The sequence below is a fragment of the Rousettus aegyptiacus genome, unplaced genomic scaffold (genome assembly GCF_014176215.1).
Source record: "Rousettus aegyptiacus isolate mRouAeg1 unplaced genomic scaffold, mRouAeg1.p scaffold_m13_p_6, whole genome shotgun sequence".
Lineage (NCBI taxonomy): Eukaryota > Metazoa > Chordata > Mammalia > Chiroptera > Pteropodidae > Rousettus > Rousettus aegyptiacus.
The window spans coordinates 90,075,143-90,094,421 of NW_023416309.1; the positions used below are offsets into that span (position 1 = coordinate 90,075,143).

Genomic DNA, 19,279 nt, shown 5'->3' on the forward strand with positions numbered 1-19,279 from the left:
ATGATCTGAGGCGGCACTATTACTGTTGACCTTAGTTTACAGATGAGCAAACTGGGGCCCAGAGAGTTTAAGCAACTTCCCTGAGATCACAGAGCTCTCAGCTGGTATTCCAACCCAAGGGCATCCATACACGTAGGCCATCTTTGCAAGCTGGGAGGTTCCAGTTGTCATGGCACATATTTGGGGTCAGATACACTGTGTTCAAGTGTCTGAAAGCCAGCAGAATCTGGTCTTTTCTCCATACGACCTCTCACCTTTCCTACCAGACCTATCTTGGACCCACCAGAGGCTAAGACAGGTACTGATGTGCCCCGAACCTCCTCGCCACTGGTGTGAGGAAACTGTCAAATGCTCTACATGCACTTAACCTCCTCCAACTCTACCTGCATGTGACTCTTCCCGGCTTAAAGGAGATAAAAGGAAGGACTTCCTGACACAGAGGTGTGAGTGAGAGGTGGACTATAAAAGACAAGGAAATAGATAGTCATGGAATTTCCTTTTGAGCATTTCATTCCCTGTTAACTGAGTTTCTGTAAGGGAACTGAACTCAATCATTTATTTATTGACCAAATATTTTTGAGGGCCTATGATGTTTCATATGCTAGAGTTATAAAAATAATAAAACTTACGTCCTGATCCCAAGAAACTCACAATACCAGGAAGTGATGTACAGCAAAAGGCACTAGGAGGCACACTCTGGGGACAGGCCAGCTACCGTCCCACAGGTGGGAGGCTGGAGGTGTTGGTTAGGAAATACTTCCTGGAGGAGGGAACCTTGCTGTGTTAGGGGAAGAAGGGAGAACCAGAAGCTGGGACAGATCTCACAGAGGCACAAAGGTTAGAGACCTTAAACTTTCTACGGTTTGGAAGACTGATGCTGAAGGCCAAGGGTGGGGTGAGCCCAGAGGCTCTGGAGGCCCACGGGGCTCCGAAGCCTTTTTGGGACAGGCATCGGTGGTCTCCCAGAGGGTGCCGAGAAGGGCGCATGCTCCATTCCAGCCTGGAAATGGGATAAAAGAAACTTCTGGGAGTGTCTCTTTCCCTGAAAAAAATGAAGGAGACCCCCCGGGACCTTTGACCCAGTCTCCTCAGCCTAGTTACTGCGGAGCTCTCAACACGGGCATCGCCACCTTCAGAGGAAGCCCACACCAGGCCCTGTACTGACTACTGACGCCCCAGGGAACCACAGGAGGGACGTTCAACGCCCCAGTTGCTAAGTCGCTCTGTGTTCTATGCATTCTCAGGTCTGTGGACAGGCCATAAATATTCATGGCTGGAAAAACAAGGTGAGGTCCAGCCATTCTCCAGAAAACACTGCAGAGGGCACCTGGCTTTCGTCCTCCTGCCTTTAAGCGCTGGGTGGAAGCCGAGGACGGACTACACCTTCTAAAACCCGGCTTCCTTAATTTGTTTAACAAAAGACATCTCCCTGCTCTGTGGCCTCTTAATTTCCGTAGATGTTAAAGTGCAGAGAATTAAAGAATCAATGGGCAATTAAGGAGGCACTGGCAGGTTCTGGCCAAGAGCATATTACTTATTTATTCAGCCAGCCACGCTCATTTTTAAAGCGTTAGCTTTCCATTTTGTTTCTGACATCAAAAATAAATCAAACTAAACTGTATACGTCACAGCTGAAAAAAATTATTTGCATGATTCATTGCCCCTGTGAAGTCTCAGTAGCCACCTGCAAAAGGAATTTTTGTCTGTGTCAAAAAAAAAAAAAAAAAAAAGAATATGAGTTCATTTTGGCACTGGCTTCCGCTTAGGAGACAGGTAGGACTGAAAAGATAGAAATAAGGTTTTAATTCACTGGTGATTTTTCCACCTAGACGCAAGCTTCCTTTTGATTTCCATTTTCCTGGATTGTCTTGGGAGGGCTGCGAGATTTTAGTCCATTAACACAGTAGTGCCTTGGTGTAATTTCAGAACGGGCAGAAATAAACAGCCGTAGGGGGGACAAAAGCTGGCCGCTGGCCGAGGGGTCCCGCAGAACTCAGGCAGCCTCTGTGTTTCCGCTCCTGGTGGGGGGGGGGGAGAGTGTTCCCCAGTGACCCCTTTTCCCTCCATCTAGCAGACACCATTTGACTTGCCTTACCTTAAAAAGAAAAATACAAAATCGGCACCCTGTTTATTGCTTCTTAACTGTTCCCCAATGCGTACGAGTGTACGAGCTCTGTCCAAATGTGGACAATTTGGAATTGTTCCTGCGTGAATGACCTTCACTCTCCCCCTCCCCCAGATTTCCCCCACTGCACCCATCTCCAGCAAGCCCAGATCCCATTTTTCCTATTCACACTTACCCAAGCTACCTCAAGGCAGATTCTAGGAAAGCAAGTCTCAAAATTAAGTGAGCAACAGAACCACTTGGGTGGCGTGTTAAAACATAGTTTCTGATTCGGTAGGTTTGAGGTACAGCATGAAAATTTACATTTCCAATAAGTTCTGAGAATAAGACCGTACCTATAGAAACCACTGGTCTAAAACAACGGGCATAGGGAGTACGTCCATAAACTTGTGCTGTGGCGCCATCTAGTGGTCCAAGACCACAGAACTTCGAGCTTGCCTGGAGTCTGTTCACTTTTGTTACCTCGTTTTTTAGGTAAGCTTTTTTATTGAAATTAAATAATCTCTTTTCATCCTCTGAACAACCACAGGGCAGAACTGGGACTGGAGGACAGGTCTTTGAGGCCAGAAACTCTACGCAGTGTTTGTCTTCCTGATACTTCTAATCTAAGACAAGACAACTCTAGTACACTGGCAGACAGCAAAATAGCCACCCAAGTCACACAATAATTAAACTCTTATTTAAGCCAAAACTTAGTTCTGAACACTCCGGGCAGCCCAATCAATGTAGGACACAAGCATTCCATCTTTTCAGAATCTAAAGCAAGGGAACATACTTACTTAAGAGGAAAATCAAATTGCTCCAAGCTTAGAAGCAGTAATCTCATGTTTAACTGACGGGCTCATCAAGAATGCAGACTCCCAGCCCCATTCTTCTGATTCTGGGCAGAGCCCAGCACTTGGCACGTTTACCAAGCACTATGGGTAAATTCTGAAGCAACTGGCCTGAGCCCCCTAACTTGAGAAACAAATGGCGTCCTCTAATGGCATTCCTCTGCCCAGTGCTACCCCCACAGAGCCACACGAGTGGTCACCTGTCCACTAGCTGCCTTTAAAAAGTAAAAAGAAACGGGTGTGACTGACTGTATTTTATTTAACCCCCTATATCCAAAATATTATTTCTACATATAATCATTCTTTTTCTCAGAAAAATTTTTCAGTTATACCACATCCCAATTTGGACAAGCCACTTCTCAAGTGCTCAGTAGACACATGTAGCCAGCAGCTACCTTACTGAACAGCATGCTCTCAATGCAGCGGTCCACTGAAACTCTGAGTGACAACGGAAATGTTCTATTATCTGCATTTAGGTATCATTTGTTGAGCATGTCCCACCAGGCTCTGTGCTAAGTGCTTTATGTGCTTATGCTGGTCCAATCTCATGTCAAGCCTGTTACCCAACAGAGACCCCCTATGTTAGTGCTCTCAGGACAGGAGGGTACTGTGAATTGACCACTACCATGTCCACATCTAGACGTCCCAGAAGGAAGAACTGGTGTGAGCAAGAGTCCGAGCTGGGTTAGTGCAGGTATTGAGGGCTCTGGTAGGGGAGATACTGGGTTAAGGCTGGCATCCCATCAACAGCGAAGACGAAGAAGAGAATTCAACACTGAAGTGGATGCAGGGGTATAGCAGGAGCTGGACAGGAGCTACGTGGCTGGCTGGATAGGGTTCACTGGTGGCAAGCGACAGACATGGATTAGGGGCTTGTTGGAAGGCAGGTAGGGGTCCCGACAGAACAGCTTTTGGAAGAACTGAACAGCAGGCCTCGGAAGGGCAGCTCGGTAGCAGGAGCTGAGAGCTCAGCCTCTAGAGCCAGATTCTCAAATCCCAGCAGCACGTCAGGGTCACCTGGTGAGCCTTTAACATCTCAGTACGCAGATAACTACTGAAGCTGAACACATTCCCGCCTGCGGCTCAGCAGTCCTCCTCCCACGGGCAGGCCCAAGAGAAACGAATATATACGCCCACTCGAAACACCAGAATGAACCTTAGCAGCTTTGTTACAGCCCCAAACTGGAAACGTAAATGAACATAGAGCAGAATACATACAGCAAGAGAACTCTTGATACACACACCCTTCCAGACATCATGGGAAATGGAAGTAGCAAGCCCCAAGTGTCCTTACTGGCTGAGTCCATTCACGTGATGTTCCACAACAGGCAAAACGAATTTTAGGGTGAAAAAAGAACACTGGTTACCTGAGGAGAGGTAGAAAAGGGCATGAGGGAAAATCCTGGGGTCCAGAAAATGTTCACCTGTGTTTATCTGACGGTTACCAAGACGTGTACATGTAAAAATGCATCTCACTCTACACACAAGATTTGTGCACTTCATGCATTTTAGTGTGTACATGTTATACGCCAAAGGTAATAGTTAAAATATATATATATCTCAAGGCTGCGGCCCAAGCGGATTAAATCTGCTTCTCTGAGAATGGGTCCCCGTTCTACCAGGAGAGAATATATATGACATGGAACTGCCCAACATAAAAAACCTTAGGAAAACCGAAGCTGCTGCAATTTTCAACGTCTAAAGAATTCATGATTGGAAAAGACACAGGAAATATTAACGCCGCATTTAAGTTCGATTAAATAGGGGGAAGAGTGCACAAGCGTTTACAGTGGGGCTCCGCACACTTATTCGGTGAAGGATCGGGTAGTCTTAGCCTTGCATGGCACAGTGTCTATCACGGGTACTCAACCCCGTGGATGTAGCACAAACACAGCCATAGACAACACGTAAATGATGCCCACAGCTGTGCACCGATAAAGCTCATTTACAAACGTCAGCCTGGTTGAGGCCCATGGTTGACGTCATGCTATCGTTTGTGTGTGCGGGACAGAAACACGGGAGACTAATAGTGATCTCCCCTGCAGAGGACATGTGGGTGTCTGGGGACTTGAAAAGGAGATGTCCTTTCACTGGTTATCCTTACATATCTTTGGAATCACGTACTGTTTATTACCTATTAAAAAATGAAAAAACAAAAACCAAAAACACGAGACTTCTACACATGGTGTATTTGCAGACAGCTCCTAAGAAGACATGTCTGCTCTCACTTTCACCATCTTTTTCTAAGTGTCCTCGAGCCAGACCCACAGGAAAGCCCCATCGCAGCAGCAGGGTGGCCCTCTGCAGCGTCTCCCTCACTCTCTTTACCACTTTCCTCGGCCTTCTTCTCTTCCCTCTAGGTGGTGGAGGCTGCCTCCTCCTGCAAGGAGCCCTCCCAGCAGCACGGAGATGCTGGCCTCACTCATCCTTTCTGTCAACACGGCTCCTTGGGCCACCATAATGGGAAGCAGAGGCACCACACGCAGGTAAAAAGACACAGTACCTGGAGTCTGGAAGGCCCCGGTTCCCATCAGTGCTGGTTCTGCTGATTTTGAGCCCATTTCCCACCTCACCAACAGTTCCCAGGACCCCTTCATAAAGCATGGGAAGCACCATGTGCATAGAGATCACTGAGCCCACCTCCCCAGACAGTGACACTTCACCCCACAGTGTGCACTTCATCCTTGCAGCCCCCTGACATGGCACACAGCGGGCATTCAACGGAGAGAAAGAGACCAGTGGGAGCAGCAGAGCACCTGCCTGTCACCAAACCAGGGAGGCTGAGCAAAGAAACCCATCCCAGCTCCTGTAAAAGGTGTTCCGTGTGTTCCACTGTGTCTCAGATGCAGTCTGCTCCCACCAGACGGGACTTATGTCTAGCGCCAAACAGCTAAGACCTCACCTAGGTAATTTGCTTTGTAAAAATACAAAATAAGTCAGCCTCTTTAAGAGAGCTCTTCAGGAAGGCCCTTCTCGGCAGAACAGGTCAGTCTAAAGCCAAATCCAGCAAACCTCAGTGCTCATCTGATTCACCTCCACATTTTACAGATGGGGGTTACGGGAGGAGAGAGGGTAAGGAACTTGCCCCAAACCCCATGGCCAGAGCTCCGAGTCCTCAGAGGAAGGGTCTGGGACCCAGAACAATGCCATTGATCAGGATAGGTTAGGACAGGTGGCGGGTAATACACATCCCCCAGACCTCAGTGACTACACCTGTTGCTTTGCACACCATGCGTCCATCACAGGTTGGCTGCAGCTCTGTCTACATCATCTTCACACTGAGACCCAGGTGCATGAAATAATAGTCTCCACTGGGAAGGTGGCCGACGCTAGACCAGAGGGAGAGGACAAGTGAGCCACATGCTGGCTCTTGGAGTGTCTGTCTTGGGACACAGGCTGCCTCCACCCACCTGTCACTGACCATGCTTGAGCCCAACAGCGCGAGGACCTACAATCCTACTGTGGGGAGGGAGGATGGACATTTTGCCAAGGAGACAGCCACTCCAACAGGGATGCTCAGCTAACAACTGCCAGTGTCGAGACAAAAAGAAAGGCTCAAATATACAAGGATGCACGTGTGCTGAAAACAAAATTAAAAAATGCTCGAAATTAGAAATGAATCAAAATAAAGAACTCAGAACTGGTATATAAGAAACAGGCGAGCGATGAAGATGGCTGTAAAGGGGGTTGAGCTGAGTATTTTTTGATAACATGACTGAAGTTCAATGTCACCATCAAAAGATCCTTGAGACAGGCACATGTGAAAAGTCTGTAACCTAGATGTTCCAACTAAACCCAGGAGACAGGAGAACAGGAGAATGTGCACATGTGCACACACTTGTAGGGAAAAAGACAGAAATCCGGCATTCTGCTGAGTTTCCTGTTCAGTAAGGAGGGAGGCCTTAAATAAGTGATATTGAGAAAGACATAATTTTAATTATCAGTGGATAACTGATATCCACTGATAATATCGAAACAAGATGTTGAATGCTAAATTTACTAGGGAGAAAATTTTAATCAAGCAAATAATGAGGAAAGCAGAAAAAAACAATTAGAAAATAGGAAAATGAACTAAATGGCAAATAATATTGCAACAGTGATCACGATTAACAAGTTAAATTCCTCTACTGACTTTCCAGATTTCACTTAAAAAAAAATTCTAATGTGTTTATAAGCCACTTGCCTAAAGTGACAGAGAAAAAGGATATAAAATTCAAAACAAAAAGCACCAACAGTATACCAAAGTTATTTCATATTGATGAGGAAATACTTTTCATGAGCTCTTTCAAACTAAGCATCATTAACTGAAACTTATAAAAGAGACTTAAAAATAAAACCAGAAAACATGACGATATTAGAATTATTTAATGTGCTTTTCTTAGATATGGACAGAGTACAGGCAAAAAAAAAAAAAGAATGAAGGGGGCAAAAAAGAAAAACAATAGGTCTGAATAATTTACAAGCCCAATTTAATAGATTACATAAAAGCTTTATACCAAACCAACAATATGCATTATTTTCAAATGTTAGTAGAACATTTATAATGAGCCGTTCCCCCCAAAAAATCATTCTGAAATTCATCTGGAAAAATGTGCAAAAACACCTAGAACTTTTTGAATAAAGTAAGGACAAATATGGATAAGGCTGTTAGTATCTGTGCGATGGTGATCAAAGGAATAGCCTCGTCTTGTGCTGTCTGGTTTGGTTGTCCCAAGCCACCTGTGGCTACTGAGCACCTGAATTGTGATGAGTCTGAATTGAAACAGGTGAAGTATAAAATATACACACTGGATTTCAAAGACATGGTAAAATGCTAATACTTTTCATGTCTATGTGAAATGAGATATTGGGTTAAATAAACTATTATTAATTTCATGTTTCTTTTTCCTAGAACATTTTAAATTACACAGATGGCTCATGGATTTCTATTGGACAGCACTGGTCGAGAAGCAGACCTAGACAATTTTCTGCCCATATCCTTTCCGACATTTTCCAAAGGAGATGAAGTTTTCCTTTTAGATCATCATAGGTTAAAAATGTTCACTCTTTTGGTTTAAATACTATAAGTTTCTCCTGGCTTTGTGGAGATTAAACTTTAATTTTTCATATAGGCAAAGTAACTGACCTCTCCCGTCGTAGTCTTTTTTTCATTCTACATTTCAAACTTGCCTATGGGCTGATTGTTTAACAACTGTGGCATTTATCTGGTGGATGGAACATGGCACCGCCTTCCTCTTGTTGCTTCGGGGGCCATGGTTAAGAGAACAGGGCAAAACCTGGCTTTGAGGCTCGGATCTGCTCCTTCCAAAAACCACCTTCTAAAGTCACCACCTTCCATCTCCAAGGTCGGTCCCTACCTCACTAGGGACCAAGTATTACCTACAAAACAGCACAGCATCAGATACAGTAAACAGTCCATAACCTTGGTCACTAATCTTGTTTTACCTTAAGCCTGTGATGGTTAGAGATTAACCTCTACCTGGCCTCAGACTGTATGTATAGCAGAACCCCAGAACCCAACCACCCTACTAGGACCAGCCACCCCTCCTGCACCTGGCAGGGGCCCAAGGACCTGAGGAGAAGTCGTGGACAAGCTGAAGGAAAAACAGGCTAGAAACTCTAGCCTCCTGCACTCAGCATCCCATCTCTCTCCCCCGCACCCTGGGGCAAATCACCAAATCTCCGCAGTGCCAGCTTCTGCGATGCCTCACAGGTAATGAATTCAAAGAACAAGTCTAAAGTGTACTGGCCTGGAATGGCGGAGCCAGACCTCTATAAATCTGTTCCTCCACAAAAGCAACAAGATTACTGGCAAAATGGTCAGAATCAACTTTTTCAAAGCTCTGGAAATTGATCAAAAGCCAACAATTTGAGAACAGTTGTTCAAAGGGTGCGTGCCTTTTACCAACCTCCTCCCATGCACCAAGTCTCGTTTAGTGGACCACCCCAGAAGGTTCAGATGAGACCTGAGAGATACAAGAGCAGCCCACTTCCCCATCCCCACTGCTCTCCCCGACCCCCTCTATCCTAGAGCCTTGATCTAAGAACCCTGACCACATTGCTTGTCACCAAGGGGCCATCACAGAGGAAGTTGCCCCCCTGGACCATACTGGCTTTGGTCTCTGCTTCTCCACCTCCCCCATCCTCCTACCTGCACCAGAATCACGTGGTTCCCCCTCCGTTAAAACCTCTCAATGGCTGCCAAAAATAAAGGCCAAATCTGTACACCAGGCTTTGGAGCTCTCCAAACCAGCTTGAAGGTTCCCATACACCCTTTTCCCTGCTCCAGCGACACAAGCTGAGATCTGGGTGTAACATGACTTGGCCAGTCGCACCCAATTACCACTGAGACTTGGACTACGGGCAGCTAAGAATGCATGAGAACTCACATGGGCCAACTCTGCACAAGCAGGGGACGCTTCCATGATTTCACTTCATTGCCTTCTGAGGCAGCATTCACATCTGATCCTACATATGAGGGAAACCTAGGCTTTTAGCCACTTATCATTTGCAGCTCTGTGAAGGGATTCCTTTGGTGTGAAAGGCCCTCGGGCCACCTCAGCTCTCTTAGAGACCCCTGGAAGGCTGGGTAAGCTTGGAGGCTCAGGGGCCCGAACCTGCCTGTAAGAAGAGGAGGTAAGTCAACATTCAGTAGCTGCTTTTGCCATGTAAATGTATGTGTATTTTATATAGCATTCTTACCACCACGGTAAATCAAATGACTTCATACATCTATTAAGAAAGCACAAAGGATTTTGGAAACCAGTGCTTCCAACTCAAGCCTGGCTATTTGACATAGTCAGGGGAGGAATCCAGAGGAAGCTGCACTGCCACCAAGTGGGGCGAGGGGGGAGGAGGGCCAGATGGAAACTTCCTGCCGAACTCAAAGAGCTGGCCAATCAAAGAGCCACCTGGTCTCCTTTAGACCAACCCTCCGCCACACTGCGCTCACAACCATCCTCCTCCCTCCCCTACCTTTTCACCATGCAACAAATGAACTCAAAGCTATCTATCAATGTATACAATTCAAGATTTGTATAAGCTTAAGTTACTTATTTTAAATTGCACAATGTTGGCACCGGTCTAAAAAAGAATCAAACACACCATTGCAAGGTAATTCGATGAGTTGCTTTTTTTTTTTTTTTTAAACAAATTTGTACAGAAAAAAAAAAAAAAATCCCCGGATCACGATCTATATTATACAGTCACCCTGTTCAGTACGTAGGACGTGACGGGAGCCCGCAGTGCGAGCGGGCGGGGGCAGCTGCACTCTGCGGAGGAAGTCACTTCTGCTCACAGATGACACGGGCTGTGGAAAAAGCTTGAGTTCCCTTTGTTCTCCAGTGTATCTTGTACAAAATATTACATTTTTTAAACATATATTTACAGAGTTTGCACAAATAGAAAATGGTTACAAATTACAACCAGGCTTGGCGAGAACATCCCTTCCCCCACCGACCAAGGCTGGAGGTTTGATTGCTTTGTATTTACATAAGCTTTAAAAAGTCTGCCTTCTTAGAGACCTAGGTGAAGTTTATAAAAACTGGCTAAGTATCATAAATTCATTTATGTAAGCTGTACAAGTAATTGATACCAATTAGTCAGTTCATGTCTTGCTCCCTGAAGAAAGATTTTGAAGCAAAGGAAGAAACCCTCTCTCAAGCAAGCAACACATCCCTCGGCCTGTCTGCTACAGTTGGTTTGGTTTGGGGTAGGGGAGGAAGTAGGAAGGAAGAAGAGAGGAATGAAAGGAAGGGGGACAGGACAACCTGGTGCAGATAAATGAACAGCTCAGAACCAGGCTAAGCCGACTGGCTTGTTAAAACACCATCCTATGGCTTTGAAAGAACCCACAGCTCCTTCCTTGTTCTTAGAGACGAACCATCTTCTCAACGTGAAAAAAAAAAAAAAAAAGGACTTTCTGAGGACAACATTTGTTATTCTGATGTAAAGTCTTTGCCTTGAGTGTCAAGCCCAATTTCAACAGTGCAAAAAAGACTCCAGCGTCTGTGGGGTGGGGTCAGAGGCTAGTGTAGTAGCTGTCCACCCACTGAGCGAGTCCTCGCTCCACCAGCGACCGGTTTATCAACACCACCTAGAAAAGAAAGGCCCCTTGAGAGCTTTGCCCATGGCGCCGAGGGGCCATTTCTCAAGCCAGTCCCAGGCCACCACTGCGGGCGACAGGCACAGGGGTAACGGAGGTGGGGAGCGCGCCTCGTTTTCAGGGCAAACGGGGACATTTACTTCCATGTTCTACTGGCATGAGGACAGTGAAATCTAAGCATTAATTCCATCGTGAGATGGAGGAGCGGGAAACCCAAGGGACAGAAGGCCCAGGAAGGCCCACTGACATTCTGCGCCACATAATTCTTTGTGGGAACCGTCCTGTGCGCTGCGGGACGTGAGCGGCATCCCTGGCCTCTACCCACTAGATGACCGTAGCACCACCGCTCCCCACTGTGTCAGCACAAAGGTCTCCAGACATTGCCGAATGTCTTCTGGGGGACACTGGTCTACAATTACATCCTCTAATTCGCTCAAGAGGAAACAATGGCAGAACCAGCTTGAAATCAACCATTATTGCTGGCCAGTAACTAAGAAGGAAAAGATGGACAGAACTTACTTCATCTCCAACCACACTCCATAACTGAATCAGAGGAAGGCCAGTTGGACTATAATTTGTCACCTGAAAACAAAACAAACAAAAGGCATGTTTAAAAGTTACCCCATGCACCTCTCCTTAAAGACCGTCGGCCTTAGTCAATAACTAAGTCAACATGTATGGTGTCGGGTGGGTACTAGATTTATCGAGGTGATCACTTCATAAGTTATATAAATGTCTAATCACTATATTCTACACCTGAATCAACTATTGTATGCCAACTATAATTGAAAATTTTTTAAAAACTAAAAAACAAAAAAAAAAAGACGGTTGGCCAACCTAGAGCAGGAGCCACAGGAAGGCAGGGGTTTAGAGGTCAGTTCCCAAGAAGCTCAGACGAGGCTGGAAGCCACTCAAGCCAGGCAGAAGGCTCCTCAGGCAGACCCAGTGAGGCCTGGCCCGCCCCCACCCACCAGCCACACACCTGAGCCAGTAGTGCTGTATTTCCTGTCATCTCGCTCATGGCTGCATTCGCTTCAGGTGAGAAGTGGTCATCATCTTTAGGAGGAGGGAAATCAGCATTTAGACTGTCATTGAAGCAAGGTGTGCTCTTGTCACTTACACAGCTCCCAGGTGTATTCTAAGTAGAAGGCCTGAGACGCTGCCATGGGACTTGAGAACTTCATCTGGCAGAGCCACCTGTATCAGGGACAGAGCCCAGGCCTCCACATACACTCAGGGTCCCTGATACAGACTATCCACAGGGCAAGAAAAGACCAGAGGGGCAGCAGCATTAACATCGCATGAGAACTTAGAAATAAATATAAGTTCTCAGGCCTTGGTTCAAAGCTACAAGTCAGAAACTGACCCTGGTAGCAGTCTGTGTTAACAAAAACCCCCCAGGTGAGAACGAGGCTCTCCAAGTGAAAGACCTACTCTCAACAACGGCCCCACCCCACCCCCCGCCCCAGCCCTCAGCCAGAGGCCTCCACTGGTTACCTGACAGGGGCATCACGCTGTCCAGGAGGACTTCTGCTCCCTGGAATGGCAGGGTCACAAAGTCAGACCTAGGAAAACAAGAACACGTTGAATAGGGACTGAAGGCCAACTCCACTCCAGGCTGACATTTACCCTCTGCTTAGTGCTGTGACCCCTGCATCCCAGGACGAAGCAGAGCAGAGGCACCTTTGGGGGGGGGGGGGAGCAGCAGGCCTCGGCTCCTCGTAGCCTGAATGCGGGCCGCCGGTCCCGCTGCAAGTCTGACCTCAGAGGGACTTCCCACAAACTCCCCAACAGCAGCCTGCTTCCCTTTTGCCACGATACTCGGGGGAATCTTCCATAAGACAGGCCTTTCTAGCTCAGTTTGGCTGAGGCGAACAGCGGGGTCTGTTCATACCAGACTCCACTAAAGCAGAGCGGGCAGCAGGAGGAGGGAGAATTCACCCGCGTCCCAGGCTTGGTAGAACTGTGCCCGCCACGTGGAAATCACGGTCCCCTCACAAGCTGCGTGTGTGCCTGTCCGAGGAGCCTGACTCACCGGATTTGCCGGAGCACGTCTACTTTTACTCTCTTATATCCACCATAGTCCACGTAGCGAATCTCGACCTCACTGGTCTCCTCATAGGCGGCCACCACTTGGGCTCGCCACCAGGCACCATCCACGCCAGGGGCAGCGCAGATGACCGTTACTGCAGGGCAGGAAGAGAGCGTGTGGACGAGGCTGGCCCAGGGCAGGGTCCCAGGGGCCACCCGATCAACACGACCCCCCACCGCCCACCCTCCTTCTCAAAGGCCTGCACCTCCGTGCCACAGGGGACGGGAATGGCAAGGAGTCCCCGGAGCCTCCCAGAGCCTGAGACTGGCCAACAGAAGAAAATGGACATAGGAAATTCGGCCTAGCATATGCACCGCCACAAAAGCTATTCAGACCAAAAAGTATTCATTTAGATTTGTTTACTTTGAAGCTTAACTGAAGCCCGAGACGGACAAAGATTAGCCAGAGTAAAAAGTAAAATACAAAACTCAAGGAACGAGGACTTATATTCTTAAGGGAAAGTCCTAGAAGGACTCGAGAACCTCCAGGTGCAACGGATCTCAGTGGCCTAGCATCTAGGGTCTGCTCCAGCCCATGATGGCTCAGATCAAGGGCTGATCAGAAGGAGACTCCCAGGCCTGAATCCCACTTCTTCTCGGCCTTGCTGAGAAGAAGGTGCTGTGGACGCAGAGCCCTGGACAGCCCATAAGGCCAGAGAGCAAGTGCCCCAACGGTCACCAACCCCCGCCTGGGGTGGCAGGGGCAGGACAGACTGAGCCATGGGAGAGGTCGCCCGGTGGCATTCCTGGCAGCTGCCCTGGGCCAGCTGGGATGAGAGTCTACGACACAGCTGACCACGCTGTGTCCCGACCCTACAGGGCAACCCCTGTGCACTCACATCTGAGCCTCCAGTTTGGTTTCTCGCTGGGTTGAGGCAACATTAGAGAATCTGGCAAAAACTAAAGTCCTTATTCCTCTAAAAGAAAAATCATACAAAATGCTATGGATAATTTCAGAGGTTTTCCTAATGCTTGAAGCCCACTGGGGGAGTATGGGTTAGGAGCCCTTGATGGAGGTGGGCGGTGTCCTGACATTCGATTGCTGCTAACAAGGTAACACAGATAATAGTGACAAAGAATGGACTCAAGGGTCCAGCTGGGTTCAGATCCCAGCTCCTGCTCAGATATTCACTTGGGCAAGTCACATGACTTCAGAGGCTCAGTTTTCTCTTGACAATCCTATCAAATGGAGATGACCCAGCCCACTTAAAGACTGAGATGACCCAGGAGTTTGAGGCACTCAGGGATCTTCTATGAGAACCGGGTCTGCATCAGGTACATGTTACACATACAGCATATGACCATAATCTGGAACAAGTGTGCAGCAATCCCATTCAACAGGTAAAGTGGGATCTGAATCCACATGTCAAAACTCCACTCCAACTCCATGGCTCTACCAGCCAAGGGAAGCAGCAGCTTAAGCTAGCCAGACAACTCGGCCCAAGTAACTCCCTGTCAATGGCAAGAACTCAGGGGTTCTGGTCCCATGAAAGACCCTAGAACAGCCTCCTCCTGGTCAAGACAAGAGGTAGAATAGGCCACCCCCCAAAGCTTCCCCTCTGGCCAGACCAGAGCCCAGAGCTCCCCTCCAATCCCTAGAACAGCACTTACTTTCCACCGGGGTGGGCAAGGTGGGGATTCCAGGCTGCGAGTAACAGAGGTACATCTGCTGGTCCAGGCTGCGCAGAGCGTGGAAGGTGGGGTGCGTGTGCTGCTGCACAAACAGGTGCCCGGCGCTGACCTGGTTGACTACGATCACCTCCACAGTGACCCCATCCGGGAGCATGAGCTGGAGAGGGGGGAGGGGCAGCGGGCACTGCAGCAATCCTTCTCGTCTACGTTTGGGTTAAGCCCCCCAGGTCCCAGGGCAAGTCTCTGAACCAGCACATCTCTGAAAAGGGCACGGCGACCCAAAGCAACATGGCACCCAGGTGACAAGGGGTCAAGGAAAATTTACTTTAGCATGGAAAGTTTTCCAACACCACCATGACCCTTGTCCTGCCACACCATGAATAACCCACTGGAGGTAGCCTCAGTTTACGGCCATTCCACCCTGAAAGTGCCCGATCCTATCGGATCTCGGAAGCTAAGCAGGGTCGGGCCTGATTAGTACTTGGATGGGAGACCATCTAGGAAGACCAGGTGCTGTAGGCATAAAAAAATAAAAAATGTACATAGAGGTGGCCTCACTCAGGGCCCCAGCCTGACCCTTCCCCAGAAGACACAGGCTAGAAGCAGAACTGACCAGTGGTGAGAGGGCACAGGCATCGGTGAGCTTTTGGCCTTCTCAGCCCATGGTGTTGGGAGTTTCTTGTTTGGGGCAGGCTGGGGTAAAGGGGTGTAGAAAGTCCTGGTCCCCCAGGAGCATGCTCACCCAGGAAGTCATTGGAAGAGAAGGCAGTGCCAGTGAAGGCAGTGGGGGAGCATAGATATTGGTGAGGTTCAGTTCCTTGAACTTCTTGCCAATCAAGTTCAGCGCCTTGTCTACATGATGCTGAGAACCTAAACAGGGGTGGAAGCAGGACACAGTCAAGTGGGTAAGACGTGCACACGCCCATTTCCAAAGGACTTTTCCTGGTGTCGAAATGCTAAGTTTTGCCTTAGGAAGAAAGGCATCTAAAGAGGCTTGAAACCCATTAACCTTTCAAATGACACCTCTGCCACTGCAACTTGTACTTTGAATAAAACAAGAGGCTAGTAGATGGGAAAAGCTCAGAGGGAAATCCCACACTGCAGCAGGCACTATAAACCTAGATCCCCTCACCCACCCGAGTGCCCATGCTTCTCCTGGCCAGCAGGTCTGGGGAGGGATCCAAGTGTCCTCCAGACACCCGAACTCGAAATGAGGGGTGAAGGGAAAATACCCAGTGCTCCCTTCACTGAGATGAGCAGAGTTTTCTCTTCGGATTTAGATTCCCAAAGCGGAGCAACTGGGACTCAAATACATCAAATACTTATATTTCTCGTAAGAAAACGAAACTAAAAACTAAAACTAAACAGCAGCGGCCACTACTTACCTTCTATGTGGCAGATCTGGATGTTCTGGGTATAAGGCAGGGTCGAGATGTAGATCTTGGCACCAGATGTTTGCTTCAGGAAACTCACATATCGCCCCTGCTTGCCAATGAGCCGACCAACTAAGTGCTGAGAGAGAGAGAGTGCATGAGTGAGTTGGTTAATGGGAAAACAACTGTCTGCACTCCCCAAAACCTACCTTTGTTTGACACAAGATCAAGGTCAAACGCAAACGTAGTACTAACATGTCAGCACTCATTTGCCAGGCACTACTCTAAGCACTTGCATTTACTCACAGTATCTTTGAAATAGGTACCTTTATCACCATTTTATAGATGAGGAAAACAAGCCCAGAGAGGCTCAGTAATTCGCCCAACAACACACAGCTACTAAGCACTGAAATACACAGCCTGGCTCCAGGACTCAGCAGCTCCCATTTCATCCCCAACAATGTGGCCCAAATCCAGAATGCTGAAAAGGCAGTATTTCCTCCTCCCAAATCCACACTATGTGATGTTTTGCCAGCATATATGGGGCAATTTATGACTCTTTCACCTCTTCACGTCTACCCAGGACCCCAAGATAAAGGGGCTTGACTTGAAAATAAAGGTCTAAGAAAGAACCTTTGGGCTCCTGCTACCAACCAACAGCAGGCTGGAGCCTCAGAGCCCCAGGCTCACACAAGTGCCCAGCATGCCAAAGTTCAAGGCAGACAGAAGCAGCCAAACTTAGCTATGATGTAAGACAAGCTCTGAATCAATCCCAAATGACCCCGCCCTCACGGAGCTACTAAGGACAAGGTCTCTCCACAGCCAGAGCTGCCTGGCTGTGCCCTTTGTAGTCACTGAAGGAGAAGAAGGCAGGATAGCTATCACTGGGGGTGGGGGGACAAAGGGAGCCAGCACCCCAGGTCAGAGCAGCCTGCCTGACCCAGAGTTCAAACCAAGTCCCCACGAGGCAGGGAGCTAAGTGCCCTGGGAGAATGCAGCTGGCCAATTATTTCTGAGCCCCAGAGATAAACACCAAGACCAAGCTAATAAGTTGTAAGTTAGAACAGCAAGAAGCTAGAAACCACTGAAGCACCCTGGAATTGGGGACTGTTGAAGTAAATTGCCATTCACACGATGAATATAGTTAAAATTACTTTTTCAAAGAACAGCATAGGAAAATTAAATTGTTAAATATTTAAAAGCATTAATTAAAGCAACATAATCTCAGTTTTGTTTAAAAACCACAGGGTGCAAGACGAGAAGGAAATAAAAGTCTTCCCAGTGATTCTCAGGGGTAGGATTAAAGCTGATTTTTTATTTTCTTCATACATTTCAGTACTTCAAGTTCTCTAAAATATAGATTTATACTGTGCTCAGTTATAAAATACTTTGAAGAGCTTGAGCATTGTGCAGTGAAGGGACTCATGGCTGGCCCATATCTTCAAGTCTGGTTTTGCTAGCATCCCCAAACAGATCTGAGCCCCGGGACACACTAGAAAACCCAGGGAGGTAAGCAGGCCTGGGAGTTTGAAGAGGACAAGAATAGGATGCTCTCGAAGGCAGCTGGAGGAATTCCATTCTGCAGGAAGCTCTCTGAACCCTGGCAAAGTGGAACGTTTCCTTTCCCTCCAGGCTCTGGCTCACTGAGGGGTTTCTCCTGGTTGACTGACCCTCCCCGAGACCTCTCCCCCTAGACCTGATGACCCTGGGCTAGGGGGAACTTTGAACTTGCAGACCTTACCTTTGGCACCTCAATCTCCCAGATGATGAGGTCAACCTTCTTCGGACTGGAGCCCGTCTGGGTATTCTGGAAACCATCAGTCTTCCTGAGGCCACAGCAGCCATCCACTGAATCCATGCTGTTCCCGTCGGAACCTGCAGGGGAGGAAGCAGCATGCACAGACACCCAGTCGCTGGCTTAGAGCAGTTAATAACACACAACTCCCAAACTCGCATTCCCGGGAAGCCCCTGCCCCCTCCTCGAGCTTAGCAAATGACTGTCAACTAGCAGTCTAGAAGGCTCAGAACAACCCCAAAGAAAGGAGGGCCGGGGGTGTAGATACACCTAATTTTAGCCTGTCACTTACAGTCCCACTTGCTTAATTGGCAGCTGCACCCAGCCACAGCTGCTGGAGCAGACAAGTGGAGCAGAACTGGGAAGAAAAAGACATTGGCCCAGGAAGGGGAGTCCATGGGGTGGGGGAGGGGAGGGGCCACAGGTCCACATGGTCCCAGGAGCTGGGTATTAGGTGCAGGCCTCCAGAGAGGGAGACTGACCAGTAACAACCAGCCACAACCAGTCCACACCCTTCTGACTATGCCAGCCCCTCCCACCAATGGTCCCTAGTTCCCAAGGCCCCAGGCCTTGGCTCACAGGTAGGTAGTGGCCTTCAGCCAAGCAGAGCTAGAAAGAGTCCTCCCTCCCTGGTTTGTCTGAGGGCTCTATCCTTATTGCCCCTCAGGGCCCTGCCACAGTGGATGAAGGAAGGAGGCCCTCCTTTCCCCTCTGCACAAGGCCAAACTTGTGTAACTCTGCTCTTCTGAGCTGGCGGGTCTTTAATCCCCTGGCTAAAGCTTACTCCCAAGAGGACTGAGTGGGCAGCAGGACTCAGGCACCAACTTGGGCTGCTCTACTCCCAATCAAGAGTGTGCCAAAGAGACCATCACAGAAAAACGGGGGGCCAGACCAGCTTAAGAGAAATGGCTCTTGCTTAAATATGGACTCAATTGCCAAAAATAGATCACTCCTGAGATTCTACTAATTAGGTTACCATGCGCATGATTTCTCCAAACCCTGGGCATAATAATGCTTTGCCAAGCAACTCATGCACTATCTGGATGCAGTGGAGTAAAGCATAAGAGATTCCCTTCCAGCTAAAAAAGAGTGACTCCCTCCCTCAAAATGAGGGGCCCTCCAGCCTCTCCCCAACAGAGTGGGACGGAATAGTACCCTGCCACTCTAATGACACCCAGAGGTGGCTCAGACCACACCAGGACTTCAGCAGGCTGCACTCAAAGGCTAGCTCCCAGCTCCCTCAGCTGGGCAATCGCTGGCCCCCTCTATGCTTCAACTTCCCCATGCACAAGGCAGGGCTCCAGTGAGAATGTGTGTAAGGCGTGA

At 48.3% G+C, this 19,279-nt stretch overlaps 1 protein-coding gene and 1 non-coding gene across 6 annotated transcripts in view; one reads left to right on the forward strand and one right to left on the reverse strand.

Annotated features, from left to right (window-relative positions):
• Positions 1–7,304: 7,304 nt before the first annotated feature.
• Positions 7,305–19,279, reverse strand: part of AKAP1 (A-kinase anchoring protein 1) — a 31,455-nt gene continuing 19,480 nt past the window's right edge. For all 5 annotated transcript variants that reach the window (XM_016155030.2, XM_016155014.2, XM_036222733.1 and 2 more), the window contains 9 exons: positions 17,900–18,033; positions 16,171–16,297; positions 15,528–15,655; positions 14,765–14,942; positions 13,098–13,248; positions 12,560–12,627; positions 12,045–12,118; positions 11,582–11,644; positions 7,305–11,053 (listed from right to left, as the gene is read on the reverse strand). In XM_016155030.2, coding sequence (XP_016010516.2) covers positions 10,979–11,053; positions 11,582–11,644; positions 12,045–12,118; positions 12,560–12,627; positions 13,098–13,248; positions 14,765–14,942; positions 15,528–15,655; positions 16,171–16,297; positions 17,900–18,033 — 998 coding nt within the window. In that variant the 3' untranslated portion in view covers positions 7,305–10,978. The remainder of the gene's footprint in view (positions 11,054–11,581; positions 11,645–12,044; positions 12,119–12,559; positions 12,628–13,097; positions 13,249–14,764; positions 14,943–15,527; positions 15,656–16,170; positions 16,298–17,899; positions 18,034–19,279) is intronic.
• LOC118604310 lies at positions 15,189–15,307 on the forward strand. Its single transcript, XR_004951678.1, has one exon. It is a non-coding gene; the product is annotated as a 5S ribosomal RNA (ribosomal RNA).